Genomic DNA, 24,086 nt, shown 5'->3' with positions numbered 1-24,086 from the left:
ATATTTATTTCAGTCTTTTTTTCAGTCAGACTTATTTCATTCATCCACATCCCCTCTTTCCAAAATCCCGCCCTTTAAAGTCACGTCAGCCAATCAAATGTTAGTAACGCCAAATACACTATGTGATTGACAGGTAAAGACTGAAATCAGCGTGGGATACAGGCTGGTGTGTGTGCGTGCGCGTGCGTGCGCGTGCGTGTGTAGTAGCCCAATTCAGACTGCATGACCTAACGGGGATGTAGCTCAGTGGTAGAGCGCATGCTTTGCATGTATGAGGCCCCGGGTTCAATCCCCGGCATCTCCACTTTAGCGTATCTGTTTGACGTTTGGTTTGTCTTGTGAAGTTGTTTGGATTCTAACTCCCACCGTGAAGGAAAAACAACAATTTACAGCTTCAGCTATTGCAAATATCACCACAGTCTTCTGATGTGACGCAATCTCTGCGCCTAAAGCACCTTCTGGACTTCAACATGAGACCATAAAATGGTCGCGGACACTAAAAACCTTTCGCACTACTTTGTTCTCTCCGCTTGATGGTGCTAAAGTCACAGTTAAACGAGCTAGAGGTTCGATTCAATGTAGTGAATCGATTCTTTTGGGCGGTTCGTTTTAATGAATCTCTTGACTCAAATTCTTTCCAGGTAGGCTATTACTCAAAAAAGTATTCTTTCTCCGCACCATTTTATTTTTTCATATTTTTAAAAATGTATCTTATTACTATGTTGTCGGATAGCTTATTATAGATCACGTCAAGTTGTTACTGTTTCCAATATTATTTGCAATGCATTGCATAATGTAAATTATATAAGTAAATTATATAAAATCACATATTAGGCCTATATAATTACTCCCAATGCCGTTAACAACATACTGTCAAATATTGTATTATATGTAAAAAAAAAAAAAAAAAATCGAAACGATCACTTGGTAAAAATATATGTTGGATAAGTTACTCTAAAAAAGTAATTAATTAGACTACTAGCTACTAATTATCTTCAACGGTGTAAGATTACTGTACTAAGAACTGTCTCTAAAAAGTATTGGATTACTCGTTACTATTACTTTCTAAATCCCATGTCAACCTCTAACAATAGGATAGACATAGCCTACAACTGTAGTCTACTCAGTGCAATTACATCAGTGATTAACTAGAAAAAATAAGAGTAATCCCTTACTTTACTATTTCAATTGGAAAAGTAATTAAATTACAGTTATTAATTAGCCTACTAGTAATGCATTACTACATAGCCTACAGTAATGCATAACGCTCGGGTTGGTTCAGTCTCGCTATCGAGTGATTCTTTGTGAATCATCAAACGAATCATTTCAAAAGAATCTACTCAAAAGAACGATTCGTTCGCGAATCAAACATCGCTAGATCAGTGACATAACTTGCATTTTCAAACGTAAAACAAGTGTGCCTGTCCTAATATTGATCTAGATTCGATCAAGGACAGCCAGACTCCAGTGTGAAATCTGATCTTAGTTAGTTCAATGTTTTCCAGTGTGACAGAAGAAAAGGAGAAGGAGGAAGAGGACAGGACAGCTCCGCCTTCACCTTCCTTGTCACGGAATTCACAAGGGAGAATTACAGGACGTCAGGGATCCTGAAAAACACACATCCTAATCCATTTACTATCAGCGACTTGAGTGTGTTTTATATTCATGCCGCATGCGTGATTGCTCTATTGGACGTGTTCTGTTTCCAAGGGCATTTATTTATATGTATTTATTACCAATGTGCAACTTTTACACCCCGTTCTCCTGAAACTAGCGCTGCAGGACACGCTGCTCTCGCGCTGGCGACTCCCTGATTTACACGGTTTCACGTGTGGTTCTGTTTGTGGTTCTCATCGACTCAGGAATTATGGGATGCTGCGGTAGCACACAGGTAAGAGATCATCGTGTAAATGCATGCAGATTCACATCTGGGAACTTTTGGGAGTTTGACGACAAAACGCATAGCAAGAAGTTAGGAGTGTAAACATATATGTTACGATCACTTCTATGCAAATATCTTGTAAATGGAGTTTACACAATTGAAGGGTTAAAATTGAAGGTCTGTGCACTTTATAGAGACAATTAGCACCGAATCGCCTTCATCGCATCACAATAATGATAAATCAAAGGTCAGAGCAATTGTTTGTCAACAGTGTAAAGCTCATTTCCGGGTTTGACTGCGAGAACCAGACAGTCTGTTCAAACATGTCCCATTCATTCACACTACTATGCTTTCATCTTGTTTTATCCATGCTATATTTGCCTAAAAATCTACGTCTTGGAGAAAAATGTATTTTGTAGTTTAACTTTATTTTTTCTCCCCCCAAGATGAATATTTTTGGATAAAAACTGAAGTTTTTATTTTTGTTATTGTTAAATAAAACGTATTATTTTTTTTATTGCATACTGTTTTGTAGTTTACTTAGTCATTTTGTGTGACAAAGGAACCATCTGCTTGTGTAAACTCTACAGTAATTCTAAAATATGACCTAAACCCTCCCCAACTTCCCCTTTACAGAAGACACGCGACTGGAAACCCTTAGAGCAGAGGAAGTGCACAGATATCCCATGGCTGCTCCTCTTCATCCTCTTCAATATCGGCATGGTAAGAGAACAGACATGATCAATAGGTCTTGTGAAATTAATAAAAATAAACATAATTCACATAATGTAAAAAAAATATATATACTGCACACAATTACAAATACATGAAAAAATCTATAGTTGAGCATGAAATTATTATTAATATTATTATTAAACGTATAAATTATTGTTGTTGTTGTTGTTTCATGTTATTTTGATAATATAAATAATAGCAGTGTTGGGGAAAGTCTCTTGTAAAAGTGCGTTACTCCCTAAAAAATAACTAATGGCACTACTTAGTTACTTTTTATGGAAAGTAATCCATTACAATACTTTTGCAGAAAGTAATCTATTACAATACATTTTATGGAAACTTTTGCATTACTTTTTCTCACCTGGGCTGGGCTTGTTTGTTTTTTTATATCAAAAAAGTTCTATTTTTAGCAAATGTAAAGGCCCCTTTCGCACCAAAAGTGAAATGAATACGCCTCGGGCTGAAGAAAAAGCAAATTCACATCTGTACAGTAGAGGGCGCAGCTCAAACAAACCTTTCAGCTCTAAGACATTGTTTAATAAAGTGAGATTAAATACATAAAGTATATCTGTGTAATTTAAGATATTTAATAATGCAGGTTTGCATAATATTCTGAGTTTGCTTTTCACTGTTTTTATTCATTTTGAGGAATACTGAATCTGTGTTTGCGCAAGTGGGATGAGTAAATACATGTTCACATTTGACCACACCTGAAAATCAGTTCCGGCGGGGCAACTATTGACCCCTAATAAAATATTTCATTTTCATTTGCTACTGGTTGCGTCCCATCATCATCATCATCATCATCATCTTGTGTTTCTTTGGCAGCTTTGCATCTGTGGCTTTGCTATAGCCTCAGGGGCCGCCTCAAGGCTCATATCAGGGTACGACAGCTACGGGAACACCTGCGGTCAGAAGAATGCCAAAATCCCCGACATCGAGCTCAGCGGCCTGGACCACACCTCCAGAAAGTGTGTGAAACCAAGCATTGAGTGAAGCTGAAACAGCAGATCACCTGATTCCATGTGCAAACAATCACTGAATGACCATTTCTTTCCATGGTGTTGTCACAGGTATGTGTTTTTCCTGGACCCCTGCAACATCGACATACGAAAGATTAAGATTAAATCTGTGGCTTTGTGCGTCTCAAAGTGTCCAAAGACTGAGCTGAAGACTTACGAGGATCTCATGAAGTTCTCAAGCGCTAATGGTGAGCTCAATGCCGTCGAACGTCGTTGAATATCATGAAATCTAAATGTAATTTTTCAACTAATGTTTTGTTTTTCCATATGATTGTCTCTAGGATCTGATTTATGCACCTATGACTTAACACCAGACACATACTCATCTCACCCTAATAGAGCTACAAAATGTCCAAAACTTCCTGTCCATCCAAGGTAGAAACTTAGTCTAGTTTATAAAACCCAGAAGTTTTGTTCCTTTTAGTCCATGTGTGTTAGATTTGAGCTCATTTTTATGCTAGTCTGCTCCAAAAAAATTGGCTAAATTATGTTTTAGTAGATATACACTACCATTCAAAAGTTTGGTGTCGGCAAGATTTGTAATGTTTTTGTAAAGTCTCTTCTGCTCACCAAAGCTGCATTTATTTGATCAAAAACACAGTAAAAAACAGTAATATTGTGAAACATTATTATAATTTAAAAGAACTTTCTATTTGAATATGTTAAAATATATAATTTATAAAATATTTATAAAATATATAATTTATTCCTGTGATTAAAGCTGAATTTTCAGCATCATTACTCCAGTCTTCAGTGTCACATGATCCTTCAGAAATCACTCTAATATGATGATTTGATGCTCAAGAAACATTTCTGATTATTACCAATATTGATTCTTTGAACATAAACAGAACATAAATTTCAAAAGAACAGCATTTATTTGAAATAGAAATCTTTTGTAACATTAAAAATGTCTTTACTGTAACTTTTGATCAATTTAATGCATCATTGCTGAATAAAATAATTTATTTATAAAAAAAAGTTTGAACAGTAGTGTCAGATTTTTTAAATATACATTTTTTCCTACATTTTACTAAAAAGCCACTGACTAAAGATAGCAAGTTGCAAATTATGATTCATGGCTAAAATAAAAACTATTGGGAATTTAAAACAATAATAGACCCATCAATATTTACACCCATACTTATTATGTCAACACAGCAAAGAAAACTTCTCTGTATGTTTTACTGCTTGTATGTTCAGAAAGCATCAGGTTGATATTTTAAGGAACCTCATTGTTTGTCATTTCTTGGTGCAGTGCATCTTTACCAGTGTTTCACCGCTGTATGCCCGTCAACATTTCCTGCTACGCCAGGTTTGCGGAGGCGTTCATCACTTTCGTCAGCGACAACAGCGTGGTGCACCGGGTCATCGCTGGGGTGATGACCTCCAAAGACATCATCATGGGCCTGTGTCTGCTAGCTCTCGGTGAGCGCATTACATGGGACAGTAACAAAGCCGACTCTCAAACCACTCCTGAAAACAACATGAATACAAATTTTATGTTTGAATACTTCAAATAACGTATTTTCATAAATATAAAACCTGGTTTGCATCAGTCAGTGTTATGTTAGTATCATTGCGATCAGTGTTGGGGGTAACGCGTTACAAGTAACGGGAGTTACGTAATCAGATTACTTTTTCAAGTAACTAGTAACTTGAAAAATTTACTAAAACTTTTTTGTTTGTTATTAAAAAACAAACAAGCAAGCCCAGCACAGGTGAGGAAAAGTAACACAAAAGTAATGTCATGGAAGTAACTTTTTTAAGGAGTAACGCAATATTGTAATGCATTGCTTTTAAAAGTAACTTTCCCCTAACACTGGTTGAGATACTATTATAATTTTTATTGATATTTTATATTAGTTTTTATTTTAATTTGAGTAATTCTGTTGTATGTTTTTGCCGTTTTTATTAGTTTTTGTTTTTTATTAAATGTCTATGTAGTTTTTACACATTTTTATTTCAGTTTTTGTTATTTTAGTACATTAAAGTTAAACTAAATGAAAAGGAGAAAAGTTTCCTTGCCAACTAGCTGAAATAAAATGCATAAGTCTTTTATATTTAATTTCAAGCCATGTTTTTTTTTTTTTTTATGGTTTTAGTGATAACACTTTGCAATGACTTTTGTTAACATTAGTTAATTCATTAGTTAACATGAACTAACAATGAAAAATACTTCTAAAGCATGTATTAATCTTAGCTTCTGTTAATTTTAACCTTTACTAATAGATTATTAAAAGTCAAATGTATTTATTATTTAATGGACCGGAGTTAACATGAACTAACAATAAACAGTTGTACTAAAATTAACAAAGATTAATAAATACTGTTACTCATGGTTAGTTAATGCATTATCAAATGTTAACTAATAAGACCTTATTGTAAAGTCTTACCGTTTTAGTTTAAAGCTAACTATAATATCTCTGACTTGCACGAGTTAAAATGCAATGAGAAAGCGTGAGAATTAAAGCACATGTCTTTGCTTTCCACTGCAGTTCTGTCTCTGATTATGATGGTTGTGATCCGCTACATCTCCATGCTTCTGGTCTGGATTCTTACAGCTGTTGTGGTGGTCGGCTCAATTGGTGAGGTCTTAGTTTCACATTGAAATAAATGAAACGTCCAGCACTGACTGTCACTAGCTGAAAGTCACAAAGAGCCCATGATCTGAGAGATGGCGCTGTGTTTGTGGCAGGTGGAACTGGGATCCTGTGGTGGCTGTACGTGGATCAAGGGAAAGCATTGAACGACACTCTCCTGGCTAATGAACTGGAGGTGGCCAAAGACAACCAGAAAGCCCTGCTCGTCTACGCCATCGCTGCCACTGTGTTCACGGTATGAACCATGTCTGGAATCGCTACTGTATGGACTGGCAAATGCAAATATTTACCGTGCATGTTATAACTGTACGCCTCAGGTGATTCTGCTCCTGCTGATGTTCTTCATGAGGAAGCGTGTGGCGCTCACCATCGCTCTGTTTCATGTGGCCGGTAAAGTCTTCACCCATCTGCCCCTGCTGGCCCTGCAGCCTTTCTGGACCTTCCTGACGCTCATGCTCTTCTGGGTTTACTGGATCACCGTGCTCCTCTTCCTGGGAACCGCAGGTTCGTCAACACAAACAAACCAAGGGCTGGGGTGGGCGGCTTTTCCGGGAGTCGCTCACAGGAGCTTCAGTGTATGTATATTTTCAGATATGTTCGACTCGATAGTTAAGTTTCTGTTCCAGTGAGGAACATTCAAAATGTTTAAAGACAGAACTAAAACGTGAAAAATAAAATAAATAAAAAAATAATTTATTTATATATATATATATATATATATATATATATATATATATATATATAAATAAATAAATAAATAAATAAATAAATAAATAAATAAATATAATTTATTAAAAAAATAAAAATGATTTGGTGTATCTGTTTGCAGCACAATTCAAAAAAGAAAAATGCTTACACCTAACTCTAACATATATATATATATATTGTTTTTATATCTTTTTTTAAATAAAATTGTTATTATATTTACGTTTTATGTATGTGTATATAATGATTATACATAAAATGTTTTTTTATTTTATGTATTTTTTAACTTTTATCTATATTTTATTTTTTATTTAAATATTTTTATATATATGATTTAATCTATTTATTTGTATTGTTACTTTAGTGCATGAAAATATATTTGCTGATGAAAAAAAAAATGTTTTATTCACTTTGTTAGAGCTGACAGTTTGAACTGATTCAGTGAAATGAATCGAACTCGTAAGGAAGCTTGTTTCTGCCACTTAATAAAAAAAATACCCTTTTTTCCCTTTTTTTTTTTTAAATTGCGGCTTTTTATCTCACAATTCTGACTTTATTTCTCACAATTGCAAGTTTATATCTCACAATAATGACTTCTTTTCCCAGAATTGTGAGATATAAAGTTATAAAGTCAAATTCTGATGGAAAAAAGACAAACTTTTTTTCTCAATTGTGAGTTTATATCTCGCAATTCTGACTATAACCCACAATTGCGTGTTATAAAGTCTGAACTGTGCAACTTGAAAATTAAAATATAAATTGTGACTTTATATCATGCAATTTGGAGAGAAAAAAATCAGAATTCGGAGATAAAAAGTCACAATTAACTATTTTATTTCATGGTGGAAACTGGCTTCCATACTAATGCCAATTTTTCTGAAGTTTAAATCTGAAATGCTATTAAAAGATCTCTCATTCTCATGCATGGCCACTAGAAAACTTGATCACTTCATATGATGATTTCTTTATTTGTAATGTGATTATTTTTATTTCATAAGAAAAATCCTCATAAACGTGTCATAAATATTCAATATTGCCTACTCCTAATCCACTGATTTTAGTGTTATTATAAATCAAAGTTTGACTAGGAACAGCATTTCAGACTTCTGTCCAACAGTATCTTGCAGTTGCATGTTTTTCCCGCCACAGGAAGTCCAGTGAAGAATAACCAGACGGGTCTGGTGGAGTTTCGTATGGACGGGCCGCTGCAGTACATGGTGTGGTACCACGCCGTGGGTCTCATCTGGATCAGCGAGTTCATCCTCGCCTGCCAGCAGATGACCGTAGCTGGCGCTGTGGTCACATACTACTTCACCAGGTCAGAGGTCAAAGTCAGTTAGAAAAAATACACTTTATGTGTGAAAGGGAAATCATTGTGATTTTTTTTTTTCCCTTCTGTCGTTGTAGAGATAAGTCTCAGATGCCCCTCACGCCCATAGTGTCGTCTGTCCTGCGTCTGATGCGCTATCATCTGGGCACCGTAGTTAAAGGAGCCTTCATCATCACTCTAGTGGAGATTCCTCGCCTCATCCTCACCTACATCCACAGTCAGCTCAAAGGAAAAGTGAGTCCTGCCACTGTCAGCTGATCCACGTTCATGTCTCACCATAAACAGATAATATTAAAAGTGCACTATGTAACTTTTTTGTTCAAAATTAACAAAATTGCGTACATAAGTCACTCGCCCGTGCGTGTCTCGTCATATCCGTAAATAGAGAAAGTTTCTCCGGCTACTTTGATGTGTGTGAGAGTGGCAGAGGATAGTTGTTACAATGAGCGAGAAAGGTTAAAGTGGAGCAGCTGAATCTCGAGCGTCCGGGAATCACCCGTTTAAAAAAAAGCTGAACAGAGAGTCTGTGCAATAAGAGAGCACGACAGATCTCGTAATAAAACAAGAATCAACATCGGCTTGAAATGTTGTGAAAGCGACACAGACATGATGGTTTTTATTACTCAACTGGTGAGTAAGGTATTATATTGCCATATGTAGCTCTCTAACAGAGTTCACTGTAAAGAGTTCATTTCAGTATGGTGGTTGTAGCGCTGTGCTTGATTTATTTTAAGGGAAGTACAGTGTCTATTAATGGGTATAGATACAGTAATGTCTTCAGCTAGTCAGCTTGAGATCTTTCCATCTAAACTGGTTATATCTCTTAAGTCTAGTAGTGAAAGTTTTATGAGCAGTATGATAACCATTATTCATCCGCACAGTCACGCAGAGCCGAAGCACAACCAAAACAATGTTCTTCTGCAAAATACATACAGTTTTGTTTTTTTAACCGCTAAAGGGACACAAGTTACATATTGCACCTTTAAAACTGTAATATTCTGAAATATTATTGGAATTTAAAGTTTTCTATTTGAATATATGTTAAACTGTAATTTATTCCTGTGATCAAAGCTGAATTTTCAGCATCATTACTCCAGTCTTCAGTGTCACATGATCCTTCAGAAATCATTCTAATATGATGATCAATATTTAAAACAGTTGTGCTGCTTAATATTTTTTTCAGGATTTTTTGATGAATAGAAAGTTCAAAAGAACAGCATTAATAAATAACAAAATTGTCTTAACTGTCATTTTTGATCAGTATAATGCATCATTGCTGAGTAAAAGTATTAATCTCTTCAAAAATAAAAATCCAAAAACTGATCCAAAACTTTTGAAAGGTAAAATGAAGAATATGTTGTTCCTGCAGGAAAACGCCTGTGCCCGCTGCATGCTGAAGGCGTGTATCTGCTGTCTATGGTGTCTAGAGAAGTGCCTCACTTACCTGAACATGGTGAGTCATGCATGTGCATATTGTGCAGAAAGCTCAATTCATTCATGTTAATTTGATGCATTAATCATGAGTCTTTTTCTTCAGAACGCATATACGGCAACGGCCATTAACAGCACCAACTTCTGCACATCTGCACGAGACGCTTTCTTCATCCTTGTGGAAAACGCCCTCCGTGTGGCAGCTATCAACAGTGTCGGGGACTTTGTCCTCTTCTTGGGAAAGGTATTTATTCAACTTCCCATTATATTGCAGAGAATTCAGTGTATATATTTACACACACACACATTTTGCTGCATCAACTAACTGAAATAAAAACTTTAAGTTGAAGTTAAAACTGAAAAAAAAAAAAAAATATATATATATATATATATATATATATATATATATATATATATATTGAAAAAAAAAAGAAAAGAAAAAAATATATATATATATTACTTCAACTTTTATATTAGTACTTCAACTTTTCATTGCAGTTATTTGACAAGGCAGCATTTATAAAATTGATTTTTTATCTAATATTAATATTTTATTTTAGCTTAATTTCAGTTGACAAAAATTATATTTAATCTTTTTGATCTGAAGTATTCAGTCACAAGCATTGTGGGGTGATTTATGTGTTAAAGATTGCTGAGCTATAAATTAAGTTAAGTTAACCACTTTATTAATCCCACAAGGGGCAATTATATTAGGGCAGTGGCATCACATCACAAACTAAAAAAAACATACATTAAAAACAATCCTATTCCACATATCTGCATATTACAACATTCCAATGCACCATGCTTTATAATAAAACTCACACAAGGGGGGAAAAAAAGAGCAAACAACAAGAATCCTTAATAAAAAGGATGAACTTAAAGTGAATTGTGTATTGATTTGTTTTGTTAAGCAATAAAATAGTTTTGATTGGGGTTTTTCATTTTCTCTCTCTCTGTGTTTCTTGTGTGTGCAGGTGTTGATCGTGTCATGCACGGCGTTTGCGGGTGTCCTTGCGTTGAACTACCAGCGCGAGTACACCGTCTGGGTGCTGCCGCTCATCATCGTGTGTGTGTTCGCCTTCCTGGTGGCCCACTGTTTCCTCTCCATCTTTGAGATCGTAGTAGACGTACTCTTCCTCTGCTTCGCCATCGACACCAAGTACAACGACGGCAGCCCGGGCAGCGAGTACTACATGGACAAGAGCCTTATGGTGAGAGATTTTCTTAGTCGTTTTCTCTGACCTCGAGGTCAATTAAGCCCAAAGTAATTTATAATAGCCTTGTGTTGCTGTATAGCAGATTAAACATGCTCTTGGTGTCTCTCTGCGATCGTTCATGTAGGAGTTCGTGGAGAACGCCAAGAAAGCGACAGAGCGGTACAGCAAAGCAGAAGGAGACAGTCGGGAAATGAAATCAATGGTGAGTTTAATATTGTTTTATTTTCTATTGATCACAGATTTCTTGTCATAAACACCTTTTTCCATGCCATTTAAGTTTGATTTTGCACAAGTTTGTAAGCACATCTTAGGCCCTGTTTACACCTGGTATTAAGATGCGTTTCGGTCGATCGGATCACAAGTGGACGACACTAAATGAGACGTTTTGAGCTTGTCCACTTTCCACCACTCCCAGAGGTCGTTGAAAACACATTAGACCGGATTGCTTTCCTAGTGTAAACGCTCCTGTGGTCCAACGTGTTCGAACAGCCACAAAAGACCGTCTTCTCTCCGTCTACTGATCTAATGCTTAAATATTATGGGAAGCGCATTAGCCAGATGGGATTTAAACTTTGTCGTCTGAAGACCCAAGTTTGGTTTGAAGATGAAAGATGTATCAAGCTCAATGTTCTCTCTCCATTCCTGATTTCTAACACACACTCGTTCGGCGTGATCTTACGGCTGTCAGAGCAGAAACTAAAGCTGATGCTCCGGTCGCGTTCATATGTACATTGAGTGAGCTTATTTTGTCCATTAGATCGAAAGATCTGGAAAAGCCCATACATTTACCAGCCCATAGATCCTCCACTCGAAGAAATCAGGACAGAAGTGGATAAAAGAGACTAAAACACCAGGAGTAAATGAGAATGTGTCTCCCTCGTCTACTTGTGATCCGATAGACCAAAACGCATCTTAATACCAGCTGTAAACAGGACCTTAAATAGTTTTTTTTTCCTAGAAGGAAGTTGGAAACTCCAGCTTTCTGTGACAGCGAAACGCAGCATTAGTTACAGAGTTTTAATGCATAAACAATACAAGCACAAGGTTAAATACGTTTGTTTAGAGTGTAACAGTTGGGTTCCTGAAGTAAAAACTCCACTCATTTCCTCCATAAATGAACTTATACATGTTAAAGTCAGTCCTACCGTGATCTCCGATGATGTTAAACAATAGTATATGCTTCAGTTGAAGTCAGCCATTTGCATTATTTGTACTTTTTTTTTAAAAGCACAGGAAAAACGTTATTGAGTTGTTCTCGCCATGCAGTCAAAATACTAAAATATGTCTATATACGGTATATTTGCATATTTTGCAATAAACTTAAAATATGGTGTTTCTATAGATATAATCAACAACAGTTTTATATTTCACCATTATGCTGTTCGCAGTGCTTCATGGGATTGCAGTTCTTTACATTTTTAAAAGCCGTCAAGTACACAATCTGGTACCTTCTGTATTATCCGATATAACATATCAAAGTTTGTAATGTTGTGATTCACCTTGTACCTGGTTTGTTTGGTTCATGGCTTATTGTTTTTAAATCTCTCAGGTGGAAAATGAATAGAAATAATAGTTCCAGAAACAAAACGCCGCTGAATAAGTGGACAGGCTGTGTTGCGCTCTATTCATTTACTCATCATTTCTTATGTTTCAGACTGGAGGTACACAGGCGTGATGAAGACCAGCGCGGTATTACATCATCTGACACTCCAAAAAAAGTGCTATTGAGATGCGCAAAAGCTTCTCTTCAGGGATTATAATGTGACAGACATCTGTCATCACGACTTAAAGGGCATTTTACATTAGAAAACTCTAGGACAGCGAGTTGGGTACTTGCACAAGAAACGACACAAGCTGGAAGATTTCTGCTCCTAAATTTTAATTAAAAAAGTTTGCCTCTGCATTTTTATTTCAGTTTTATTAGGATTAAAGGTGCTTTTTGTATTTTATCTTGTTTATATTATTTGACTTTGAAAGACTTTCTAGCTGTCGATGTTTTTCTATGCAAGCAATAAAATAGGATCCTCTCATCAAGTAGTTTCGGATCATTTGAGGTTCAGAGTCGGTCCTTGAGTGTCTTATTTTAATATTACGTAATAGAGTAGTTCCATCTTATATTTGCTCTGTTTATTTTATTTTGCACAGGACTATGTTACAAGCAAATGTTATACGAGACTCAACTTCTAAATCAGCAGCAGAACATTCATTGTCATTTCCCTCGTGCCAATAAGCTAAAGTGTGTAATTTTTACTCCACCAGCAACACAAATGGAAATGCAGTCTATTTGTTTGAGGAGCCTTACTTGGCAACATTAGCCAGTTTCGACCGGACAGCTTGTTCATCACAAAAATCAATGAATTTTGTATGCAATTCCATTTGATGCAGAAATTACACACTGTAGCTTTAATCAAGTGCTTTAATGTGAAAGTTGTGTGTGTGTGTGAAAGACAATTTACTTTTAACTACTATGTTTAGACACACTCCATTCAATAAAAACCAAAGAGAGTGTTATTGATTCATTATTGCATCAATCAGTGTTCATAATGAAAGTGAGGATTGAACGAAAACACCAGATATCCAGAACAAATCCATTTTACTAAAGGGCTGTTTACAAAATGATTTGTAATTTTGACAAACTTTAAACTGTGTCTGTCCCGTACGAGAGCGCTGTAGTGTCTTTAAGACGGCAGGTGAGTTCTGAGATGCTCTTTGAGTTTGGGTATCGTCGGCTGCTCTTTACGACACACGTGACATCGCAGAGGCAGCTTCAGTAGTTCACTGGCACCTTCCTTCACCGTCACTTTCCCGTCACGCTCCAGCATCGCAACTACGTCTGCGGGAAGATGAGCATGAACGCTTTACTTGATTACACTAGATTGCTTGTTTTTAAAGTCCCCCTGTTTTCAATCATTTTATCCCTTAAAACTAATTTTTGATCACCAAAACTACATATTTAAAAGTTTTTTTCTTTGGAAAAAAATTCGTCATGCCTTAAAATACAGTAGCTTGAATGTAACTCGACACCCTTGCCTCATTTAGTATACGCGGTTCTATGAATATGCAAATGAGCCCCGCCTCCACTCACTCACTCCAGCTCAGAGATCCACTGGTTGACGATCACACGTTGATCTGATTGGTTACAAGGTAGTTTGTGACGTCAGAAACACCAGCGATTTCAAACCGTGTTTTTGAGACTGTCTTTGGTTCACTGCAGTTTTAAGGAGAAAATACTCAGCAATGGTGTCGACTTATGAATTTACACATGGTTTGTCTTAAAGCATATGTGACCCTGGATCACAAAACCAGTCTTAAGTCGCACGGGTATATTTGTGGCAATAGCCAACAAAACATTGTATGGGTCAAAATTATCGATTTTTCTTTTATGCCAAAAATCATTAGGATATTAAGTAAAGATCATGTTCCATGAAGATATTTTGTAAATTTCCTACCTTAAATATATAAAAAACTTATTTTTGTGAGTGGATGCAGCACAATCACCAATAGAAATGGACAACTTTAAAGGCGATTTTCTCAATATTTCGATTTTTCTGCACCCTCAGATTCCAGATTTACAAATAGTTGTATCTCGACCATATATTGTCCTATACCAAAAAAACATACATCAATGGAAAGATTATGTGTTCAGCTTTCAGATGATGTATAAATCTCAATTTTAAAAAAATGACCCATAAGACTGGTTTTGTGGTCCAGGGTCACATATTAAAAACACCACATAGACACATAAACAACATTAAAAGCTTGATTTTCACCACAGGGGGACTTTAATATAATTTATTAATGCTTTTCATCCATGTGATGGTGCAACATTTTCATTAAAGGACTTTTATCAAGTTTATAAAAACAAGCACCAATAAATCACACATAAACATTGCATCATTTGTTTTCATGCAGATTTAGTTTTTCTTCCACTCACCTTGAGACTCAACAAAATAATCAGTCGTGAAGGAATTCCAGTGCTTCTTGTTCTTCAAACACGGCGAGTCGAAGTCTTGGCTGATTATGTGCAAGTGGACGTGACTAAGAGGAAATAAACATTTAGTTCATGACAAGCCCCACACCAGCAGCCAATCAGGGCGCAGACGTGTGTACCTCATGCTGGGGATGGCGTGATATCCCATGCGGAAGTGCAGTTTGTGAGCGTCCCGGCACTGCTGCACCATCTGATCTCCCACACGCTGCATGTGCTTGAGTAGGTCCACATGCTCCGGCTGCAGAGCCTTCAGACTGGAGATCGAGTCCCACGGCAAAACCAGCCAATGGTAACGCGCCTTTGGGTACTTGTCCTTGATGACCACCACCCTGTCATCTTTGTACACCTGAGGACAATAAAATGGTAGCTCTTATGCTTTTATACACACACACACACACACACACTACAGGGTTGGTAGGATTTTTGGGAGGGGGGTAAAATGTTACAAAAGATTATATTTAAAATAAATAAAAATGTAACTTTCTATTCATCAAAGAATCCTGAAAAAAAAATGTCCACAACTGTTTTTTGAGCATCAAATCATCATATTAGAGTGATTTCTGAAGGATCATGTGACCCTGAAGACTGGAGTAATGATGCTGAAAATTCAGCTTTGATCACAGGAATAAATACATTTTACAATATATTCAGATAGAAAACATTTATATTAAATGGTAATAATATTTAACAATTTTACTGTTATTTTCTTCTTCTTTTTTTCAATCAAATAAATGAAGCCTTGGTGAGCAGAAGGAGACTTCTTTCAAAAACATTAAAAAGTCTTACGGATCCCAAACATTAGAACGGCAGTGTGTGTGTATATATATATATATATATATATATGTGTGTGTGTGTGTGTGTGTGTGTGTGTGTGTGTGTGTGTGTGTGTCCTCTTAATTCATCAATATACATTTCAATAGAAATGAACAACTCATACCTGCATCTTGGGGTCCTGCATTGACACTTTAAGCCCTTGGCTCCAATGGCCAGCAGATTCCTGGAAAACAAGAATGTTTGCAGTGTTTTAGTCTAAAGTCAAAACTCAAAATGTAGTAAAAGAGGTCGCTATTAAAAAAAAAAAAAAAAAAAAAAAAACACTTAAAACTATAAACTAAACAAAAAAACGTTTATCCAACCAGCTCGGAAACTTGGTTTTAAAGTTAGAAGTGTCTGAAAATAGGAAAAAGTATCAGTACAATATAAAACTACTGCCTTAATATATTTTTACAAGTGTAAAATATCATATATTTGAATTTTATTGCAAAATATTGCAACATCACTGTAACGCGGGCAGCTTTATTAGGCTACCATTTTTATCACATTTACTCATTAAAACAAATCAGTTTCAACTTTTCAAAGAAACGCACTGGTTTATCAAGGCCAGGCGGCGGTGTCTTCTTGGCTGGAGGAGAACCGTCAGATGTTGATGTCGTATTTGCAGGACTCTTGATCTTCTCTCCGTTGCCCTCAGAGCTCATCCGATGGGCTCTTTTGGAGGCTTTGCTCCCCTCCGCAGCGGATCTGGCTGTGAACGTCTCCTCAGTGAACTTCACTGTATATGGATACATCTGGTTGACCATGTAAAGTCTCTGGCCCGGCTTTATGGTCACCTGGTTGTAGAGGTGGGTGACATGTGGTTTGTAGGATGTTAAGACCAGTAACCTGTGCAATACAGCCTCAATTACAAGAGAACGGGGCATTTATGGACATACTGAGTTTGCTGGATGCTGACAAAATAACACAAGCGATTTTGATGACACTGTACCTGATTGCCTTTGCCCACGACCACATTGTCCACATTTGTAGGATTCACACCCAACTGTTAAGTGGATCAAACATGCATTATTATATTTATATATATTATACTATAATTTATTACATATTATAATATTTTCTTTAATATTATAATATTCCAGCATACCTGTTTAACTGAGACAAATCCTCTGTTGCAATCAGCTCTCAATTCAACTGCAAAACAATAAATAAAATGAAGAAACCCTGCGTCTATGGCAAGCCGTTTTGACTTTTATTTGTTCTCGAGATATGAATTATCGACAGCAACAATTCAATTTTCAGTTTAAAAAAATGCTAATTCTTGATATCAACAATGGCGTCATCACTCACAGAAATACAACTTCTTGATGTAAAATCTATTATTCTTGATATCTGTAATTGTATTTTCACTAGTTAAATGTCACCATTGGCTGCCATTCAAATTCAATTGTTGATATCAAGAACTGATTTCTTAAAAATACAATTCTTACTAGCAAAAAAACATAATTTTTGACATCAATAATTAATTTTCACCAGTTCAAATGTTACTTCTTGAGATCTGCAAATGTATTTCAAGTTCAACATGTTACATTTGTTATTTCTGATATCTGAAAATGTATTTCTGATATTTAAAATGGCTTTCTTACTAGTAACAATCACATTCATGATATCAGAAAATGAACATTTTTTACTTATTTAATCTAATTAATGCTATTAAGATGTCTTATTTCAGCGAGTGATGACTTCAATGTTGATATCAAGAATGTGTATTTTTCCTGATATCAAAAAATGCTATTGTTACTAGTAGAAATCTAATTCCTGATATCAAGAATTAAAAAAGAATTGAATTGTTGATTTCACAAATTCACATCCTGTGAAAGATTAAAAGTCAAACGGCTTGCCATTATTCATCCTTTCCACGGGCTCATGTGGTGCACTAACTTTACCAACCTTGTTCTCTTGAGCACTTTTGGTCTTTTATCTTAGTTTCTGGCCCTCGACCCAAAGTCACAGCTTGTTGATGATGAAGCTGAATGGGTTTATGATGTGAATCATCACTTACTAGAAAGCACACTGGCATCTCCCTGAAAACATTTTTGATATTTATAACACGTAAGTTACTATAATATGGGCTGATTCGTGAATTTACAGCGTTCTCTGTCTAAAATGCTTGTCTAAACGCCACATATATTCATCACTTACCCTGTTGCTTGTGTAATATAGGCTATCTACAGCAGAAAGTGTTATGAGTGAAAACAAAACACTGGGACCTGCATCAGCGCATGACGCACACACTCTTCTTCATGGACACGCGGACGCACGCGGACGCGCGCATACTGACACCTACCGGTGAAAGGCGCTGTGAGACCTCACATGACCATGGCCAAGAAGAAAGATTTGTGTGAGTTTGTGGACAAATATCCTTTAACTAAAATAAAACAAATAATGTTATATCATTTAGTTATATTGAAAAAAAGCATCTTACAGTTAACAGGTTTTCACCATAACATTTTAGGCAACATTGCTTTTTTTGTTTATAAATTTGCATTGATTTACAGTGGGCAAAGTCAAAACAAAATGACTGAAACCGAATGATTAATGAAATATATAAGGTTATTGCTTTAATTATACAGCTGTTACTTAAGTTAACGCACCAGGTTTGTATCTCAGAAACATTTTTTCTACAACTGTATTATTTTAATGCACTTTTTGGGACAGAATGTATAAGAATATAATATCTGCTTTTGAATGAATAACACATTGTTAAGGTTGGTTTATGCACACACACACACACACACACACACAAAAAAAGTCCATTGAAATTTTAAAAATTTAGTTAATAAAATGAAGCAGATTGGTTTAATCAACAGAAACTAAAAATATTATGTTATCTGAACCACATAAATGTTGAGAAAAGTTGATTTGACAAAAGAAAAAAATTGGGATAACAAGTTAATTTTTAAGGTATGAAACCTTATTATATAAAGTGTCATCATTATTTGTACGTTTTCATTTTTTTGTATTTATTTATTTTCTCTTTGAAATTATTGTATTGTGTTTAACAATGATAATTTCTGTTTGTTATTTGAAGAGGGAGCTGGGGGGTGTTACTTTGTTTGGTAATGAACTAAATTACTTGGAAGAACTGCTTCCGGTTATTATGAATAATACATGTAGGTTTTTATTATTGAACACTTGTGTTTTCATCATGGGACCCAGGAATAGACTTTTGTCCTATGTAGAGGACACTATATTTGAGTGATTTTCTCTGACACCATACACGTCACATGGATGTCATGTAATGTCAAATTTAGCACATTTATGGAAATGTGATAATATTTTGTAATTATCATTTCAATCTGAATAATTTTCAAATGGTTAAATCAAGATCTAAGCAAAATGTTAAGGCGTTTCTAATCAAAATATGACTTTCTGTTCCAAAACAGGGCATTGATTACAAAAAAGTGGACACTGATATGTTATTTTTTTATAACATGTTGGCCCAAGAACACATTAATATGCACATTAGTATTGCATATTAGTATTATATGGAATAGTATTGTATTGTATTGTATATATTTTTACTCACATATTGCATAAAGTAAAATGTTATATAAATTCATTCCATTATATATTTCATAACATTGTTGAGAATCCTCTCTATATATAGTTTGGTTAAAAAATCCTGAAACCTAAAAATTGATTGGTGAATGGAAATTGGCAATGTTTTTGCCTATGCCATTTCATGTCTTTTGTGAGTCCTGGTGTCCACTACACATGCTAAACATGAATAATAATATATATATATATATATATATATATATACACTCACCTAAAGGATTATTAGGAACACCATACTAATACTGTGTTTGACCCCCTTTCGCCTTCAGAACTGCCTTAATTCTACGTGGCATTGATTCAACAAGGTGCTGAAAGCATTCTTTAGAAATGTTGGCCCATATTGATAGGATAGCATCTTGCAGTTGATGGAGATTTGTGGGATGCACATCCAGGGCACGAAGCTCCCGTTCCACCACATCCCAAAGATGCTCTATTGGGTTGAGATCTGGTGACTGTGGGGGCCATTTTAGTACAGTGAACTCATTGTCATGTTCAAGAAACCAATTTGAAATGATTCGAGCTTTGTGACATGGTGCATTATCCTGCTGGAAGTAGCCATCAGAGGATGGGTACATGGTGGTCATAAAGGGATGGACATGGTCAGAAACAATGCTCAGGTAGGCCGTGGCATTTAAACGATACCCAATTGGCACTAAGGGGCCTAAAGTGTGCCAAGAAAACATCCCCCACACCATTACACCACCACCACCAGCCTGCACAGTGGTAACAAGGCATGATGGATCCATGTTCTCATTCTGTTTACGCCAAATTCTGACTCTACCATCTGAATGTCTCAACAGAAATCGAGACTCATCAGACCAGGCAACATTTTTCCAGTCTTCAACTGTCCAATTTTGGTGAGCTCGTGCAAATTGTAGCCTCTTTTTCCTATTTGTAGTGGAGATGAGTGGTACCCAGCTAACAAAAAGACGTCCCTAGAACGTCCCTGAACGTCCTCTGGATGTCTTCGTGTAGGGTTCTTTAAACGTTAGCATATACGACTTTCACAGGACATTTGCAGGACCGTCGTGCGACGTCCCGAGGGACCTTCGTGGGACGTTTGGAAAACATTCGGGGACCTTTACAGAACGTTCATTAGAAGTCCTTTTAACATCCTTTTATCATTTTATTTTATTTTACTTCTGGCTAACCAAAGAAAACAGACACGTTGTAAGGAACGAAGTATTTATTTGAACAATTGTAAAGGTGTTGTGCTCTTTCCGTGTGTGTGTGTGTCTTCAAACGCGCTGGCAGCTGTGTGTGTGTCTCCGTCGGTCAGCTGTGGGGTTAGTCCGTTGGCAATTCTTCCCCCTGGCATCTAAAACAACAAAATTAACACATTCAGTAGTGTTATGATTTTATGTCTATATATGAATATGTGAAATATAACGTTGTCTCATTTCAGCAACATTTAACGTTAGTTTCGTAGTGTTAGCATAACGGTTAGCAGTGGTACACGGCGGACAACTTCAGCAAACGTTTTAAAAGGTCAAATTTTCATAATATGTAATGATGTATAGTGGTTACGCTAACTAATGTATACTAATCTAAAAATTTAAAATACCTTTTAGACAGACGAAAGGGAAAACACAAGGCCGCGTCTGAGGAGGACCGTTAACTGTCACTACGGAGCTGAGCGTTGCCATGGATACATGCTGCGTGCCATAATGAATGACGTCACTCGCTTAGGTGCATTTGATCATAGATATCATATATAAACCAAGCGGCAACATTCTAATCTGAAAAATTAAGCCTACCCGGAAGTGCGAAAAACTGCAAAACATCGAAAATCCGCTAGGGCGAGGTCCCAAAAGGGAGCAAATGTCCATAGACCCCATGTTAAAATGTCCGTTTTCACAGCATAAATTCATGTTTTTACAGGTTGGTCCCATGGACTTTTATTGTATTTTTCGATAGCTTCCGAGTGCCTGACAACTGTGAGGGGGGTGAATTTTTTTCTAACTCGTTAGTTTAGATCGTATTTAGATATAAAATGTATGACAAATAAGGGCGTGGTTAACTTTGATTGACAGCTTGATTGACAGCTTAGGCTGCGCCAAGGAGAATGACAACATAAGAAGCGCCATTTTTTAACACAGTTGAAATATAATACTACTGTTTCTGTATCATGAAATGTAGTTTTAAGAGTTTTTCAGGCGAGAATGTAGTTGTTTAAAGCTCAAATCTGTGGTTTATTTAAAGATTTATGAAAATTTTATCCAGTTGTGAGATCCAGCGATGACCGGGCACTCGGCGTTCATGTACCCCGCCTGGAGCAACCTTTCCTCGCCTAGACGTTCTGACGTTTGCCGCGGACTCTGGCGTCTCTGTCAATTTAAATTTTAATACAACGAATATGATCTGTAATGTTGTTTACTGCAAAATCTGTTGTTTAGTACAAATGCACATATTGCCTGGACCATATTAAAATGTTTAATATTTTTATATTATATTTAAAATGAAAAGAGGCAGGGTTGTGTTTTATATTTCGTTTTGTTATAAATAGGCAAACGTTATATGCAGTGAATATAATCAATACGCGTTGCCTGAACCACATTTGTGTGGCTATAATGTTTAAGATTTCTTTAAATGAAAACGAAGAGTTAGTATGGTGTTTTATAACATATTTTGTTGCCTAAAATATACACAGAGATAACCGGAGTAGCAGAGCGAGCTGAGTGACGCGCGCTGCGTCAGAAGGTGGGCGGGGTTAGGATTTCCCAAGATTTTCCAAGATGGCGCCGCCCATACCCCCCATAAACGGCTTCAAAACCGTTCTTCAGAAAGTCTATGGGTGACGTCACAGACGCTTTGTCCATATTTTTTACAGTCTATGATATAAACGCTAGATGTCTTATGGCGCAGTCACTTCCGGCATCACCGTTCGGCCATCTTGTCACAGGCAGGCTTAACGTAAGGTGAGTGATCAGCAGGCACACAAATCCAATTATCTCGCTGAAATCTTGACGGATTTACAAACGGTTTGGTTTCTTACAAACGTTATTAACGTGGCTATAATTCCGAATGCTTTAACATGTTTGTTATAATTATTCATAATATGCAGTGTATGTATGCAGTGTCATAACTACATCTCTGACGTTTATAACAAACCAAACCGTTTGAAAATCGGTAGAAAATTGAGCAAGTTATGGTTATTTAAAAGTGCATGCACCATTAAACGAGTGAGTGAGCGAGCTGTCTGTGGCAAGATGGCCGCCACGTGCGGACGTCGACCTCAATTGGCCAGCAGCGCGCACGAGACATCTAGCGTTTATATATGATATCTATGCATTTGATCGTAACTTGCTAGTGTGTTCCCAGCAAATATTGGTCCGACGACAACGTCGTGTCCCTGGCCAAAAATAGTCGCGGCATACCTGTCAACATGTTTTCCCCGGGAGTCTCCTGTATTTCACACCCATCTCCCGCCCCCCTCCCGTTTTGTTATTTCTCCCGTGAAACTCCCGTAATTTGTATGGCCCAAACGTCGTTATATGAATAATCAATGTATTATTCCAAGGTTGTCCAGTTGCCAGACCTTGTATGAAACTCATCCTACTCGCGCAATCAACACATCATAAAAAAATTCAACCCATTTGTGAGCTCAACCTGGCAACCTACAACCCAGTTGTACGCCAAAAGTACCAGAGAAAAAGTCTCAGCTGTGCTCAGATTTGTAAACCGTAGCCTACAGTTGCTTTGGTTTTTCAAACGTACGTTTCGCCCCATACGTGGCTCAAAAGGGACACATCATTAATAGGGACACACGAGAAAGCCAAAATAGAAATAAATGTCTAGTCAAGCAAGACAGAAAAAAACAGGAATTATTTTTTCACGATTTGTATACAAAGTAAATATATTTACAAATATTTATAAACACACCTGATCCATTATTAGTCAGCAGGAAGTAGGGCAGGGATAGTTTGGAAACAAGCAGGAGAGTGGCTCTCGAGGACCAGGGTTGGCTACCTTGGATTTAGTCATTGTGAATGATTATTATATGGCTACAATAGTTGACTATGTCCAATTGGATTACAAGAAGTTTAAATCTTTGCTACATCCACAAAGTAGTTAAAATAAAACAATATTGTTTACTGTTTTTATTTAACTACCCTCTTATTTAAGTTTGTGTGTGTTTTGTTTGCATTAACAGAATTTCCTAATGTTGTCTTGCCTCTTGACCGCTGCATTCGGGAGAGAGCACGGAAGTGAGGGCATGTGTGTTAATGGTCTTTTCCAGCCATGGGGTTGTCCTATTTCTTTCACAGAATCATGTCAAATGCCTTAATGGCAATTTTCAATATGAGGAGTGGTGGCCAAATTGAAAAGAAGTCATTCAACGCTACACGGACGCTTTTTGTACGATGTAATTCAAGTAATTTGTATGTAATTTTGGCCTTATGACATAAAAAAAAAAAATCTGTTGTTCCTTGTCTAATATTAATGTAATTTTTATTGTTAACTTTTATCTATTCAGGGGACATTCTTTAAAAGACCACCTGTCTTTATCAGAAATGTCCTTTTCACTTTTACAGTTACACACCTAGTGAAGGGTCTTTCTTAAGGGCTCCACAGTATTGAAGAGGGCAAATGCTGTTTGTTTTTTTTTTCTGTTTTTTTTCCACTATTCGAACATGTGTTAATGCAGAACATCTTTTATTGGCATAAGATTATTATGCAGTAAAATAACTTTATTTGGTTATTTTACGAAAAAATTTTTTTAAAAAAAGTATGTAATTTACCTAGAAATTAGCCTTTTTCTTTTTTTTAAA

General features: G+C 36.3%; 2 protein-coding genes across 3 annotated transcripts; one reads left to right on the top strand and one right to left on the bottom strand.

The window, feature by feature from the left end:
• Positions 1-1,323: 1,323 nt before the first annotated feature.
• Positions 1,324-13,436, top strand: slc44a1a (solute carrier family 44 member 1a). The gene is made up of 16 exons (XM_084106873.1): positions 1,324-1,891; positions 2,519-2,605; positions 3,446-3,588; positions 3,691-3,827; positions 3,921-4,014; positions 4,898-5,067; positions 6,138-6,227; positions 6,338-6,477; positions 6,560-6,746; positions 8,097-8,265; positions 8,355-8,511; positions 9,647-9,730; positions 9,815-9,952; positions 10,686-10,922; positions 11,053-11,130; positions 12,583-13,436. The coding sequence occupies exons 1-16, from the start codon at positions 1,868-1,870 to the stop codon at positions 12,601-12,603; spliced, it is 1,956 nt and encodes a 651-aa protein (XP_083962999.1). The 5' UTR covers positions 1,324-1,867; the 3' UTR covers positions 12,604-13,436.
• Positions 13,437-13,504: 68 nt separating this feature from the next.
• Positions 13,505-18,004, bottom strand: aptx (aprataxin). Of its 2 annotated transcripts, none has more exons than XM_084106875.1 (9): positions 17,896-18,004; positions 17,644-17,777; positions 16,841-16,887; positions 16,685-16,738; positions 16,287-16,581; positions 15,857-15,916; positions 15,039-15,265; positions 14,863-14,966; positions 13,505-13,761 (listed from the first exon to the last, which is right to left on the bottom strand). In XM_084106875.1, the coding sequence occupies exons 4-9, from the start codon at positions 16,717-16,719 to the stop codon at positions 13,607-13,609; spliced, it is 876 nt and encodes a 291-aa protein (XP_083963001.1). In that variant the 5' UTR covers positions 16,720-16,738; positions 16,841-16,887; positions 17,644-17,777; positions 17,896-18,004; the 3' UTR covers positions 13,505-13,606. The 2 variants fall into 2 exon arrangements, with proteins under 2 accessions (XP_083963001.1, XP_083963000.1); XM_084106874.1 differs by having other exon boundaries at positions 16,287-16,529; positions 17,896-17,996.
• Positions 18,005-24,086: the final 6,082 nt, after the last annotated feature.

This window comes from Abramis brama (assembly GCF_963993115.1).
Source record: "Abramis brama genome assembly, chromosome: 2".
NCBI classification, from domain to species: Eukaryota; Metazoa; Chordata; class Actinopteri; order Cypriniformes; family Leuciscidae; genus Abramis; species Abramis brama.
Note: the sequence above shows the minus strand (reverse complement) of the source record. Positions and strands in the feature narration are given on the sequence as shown.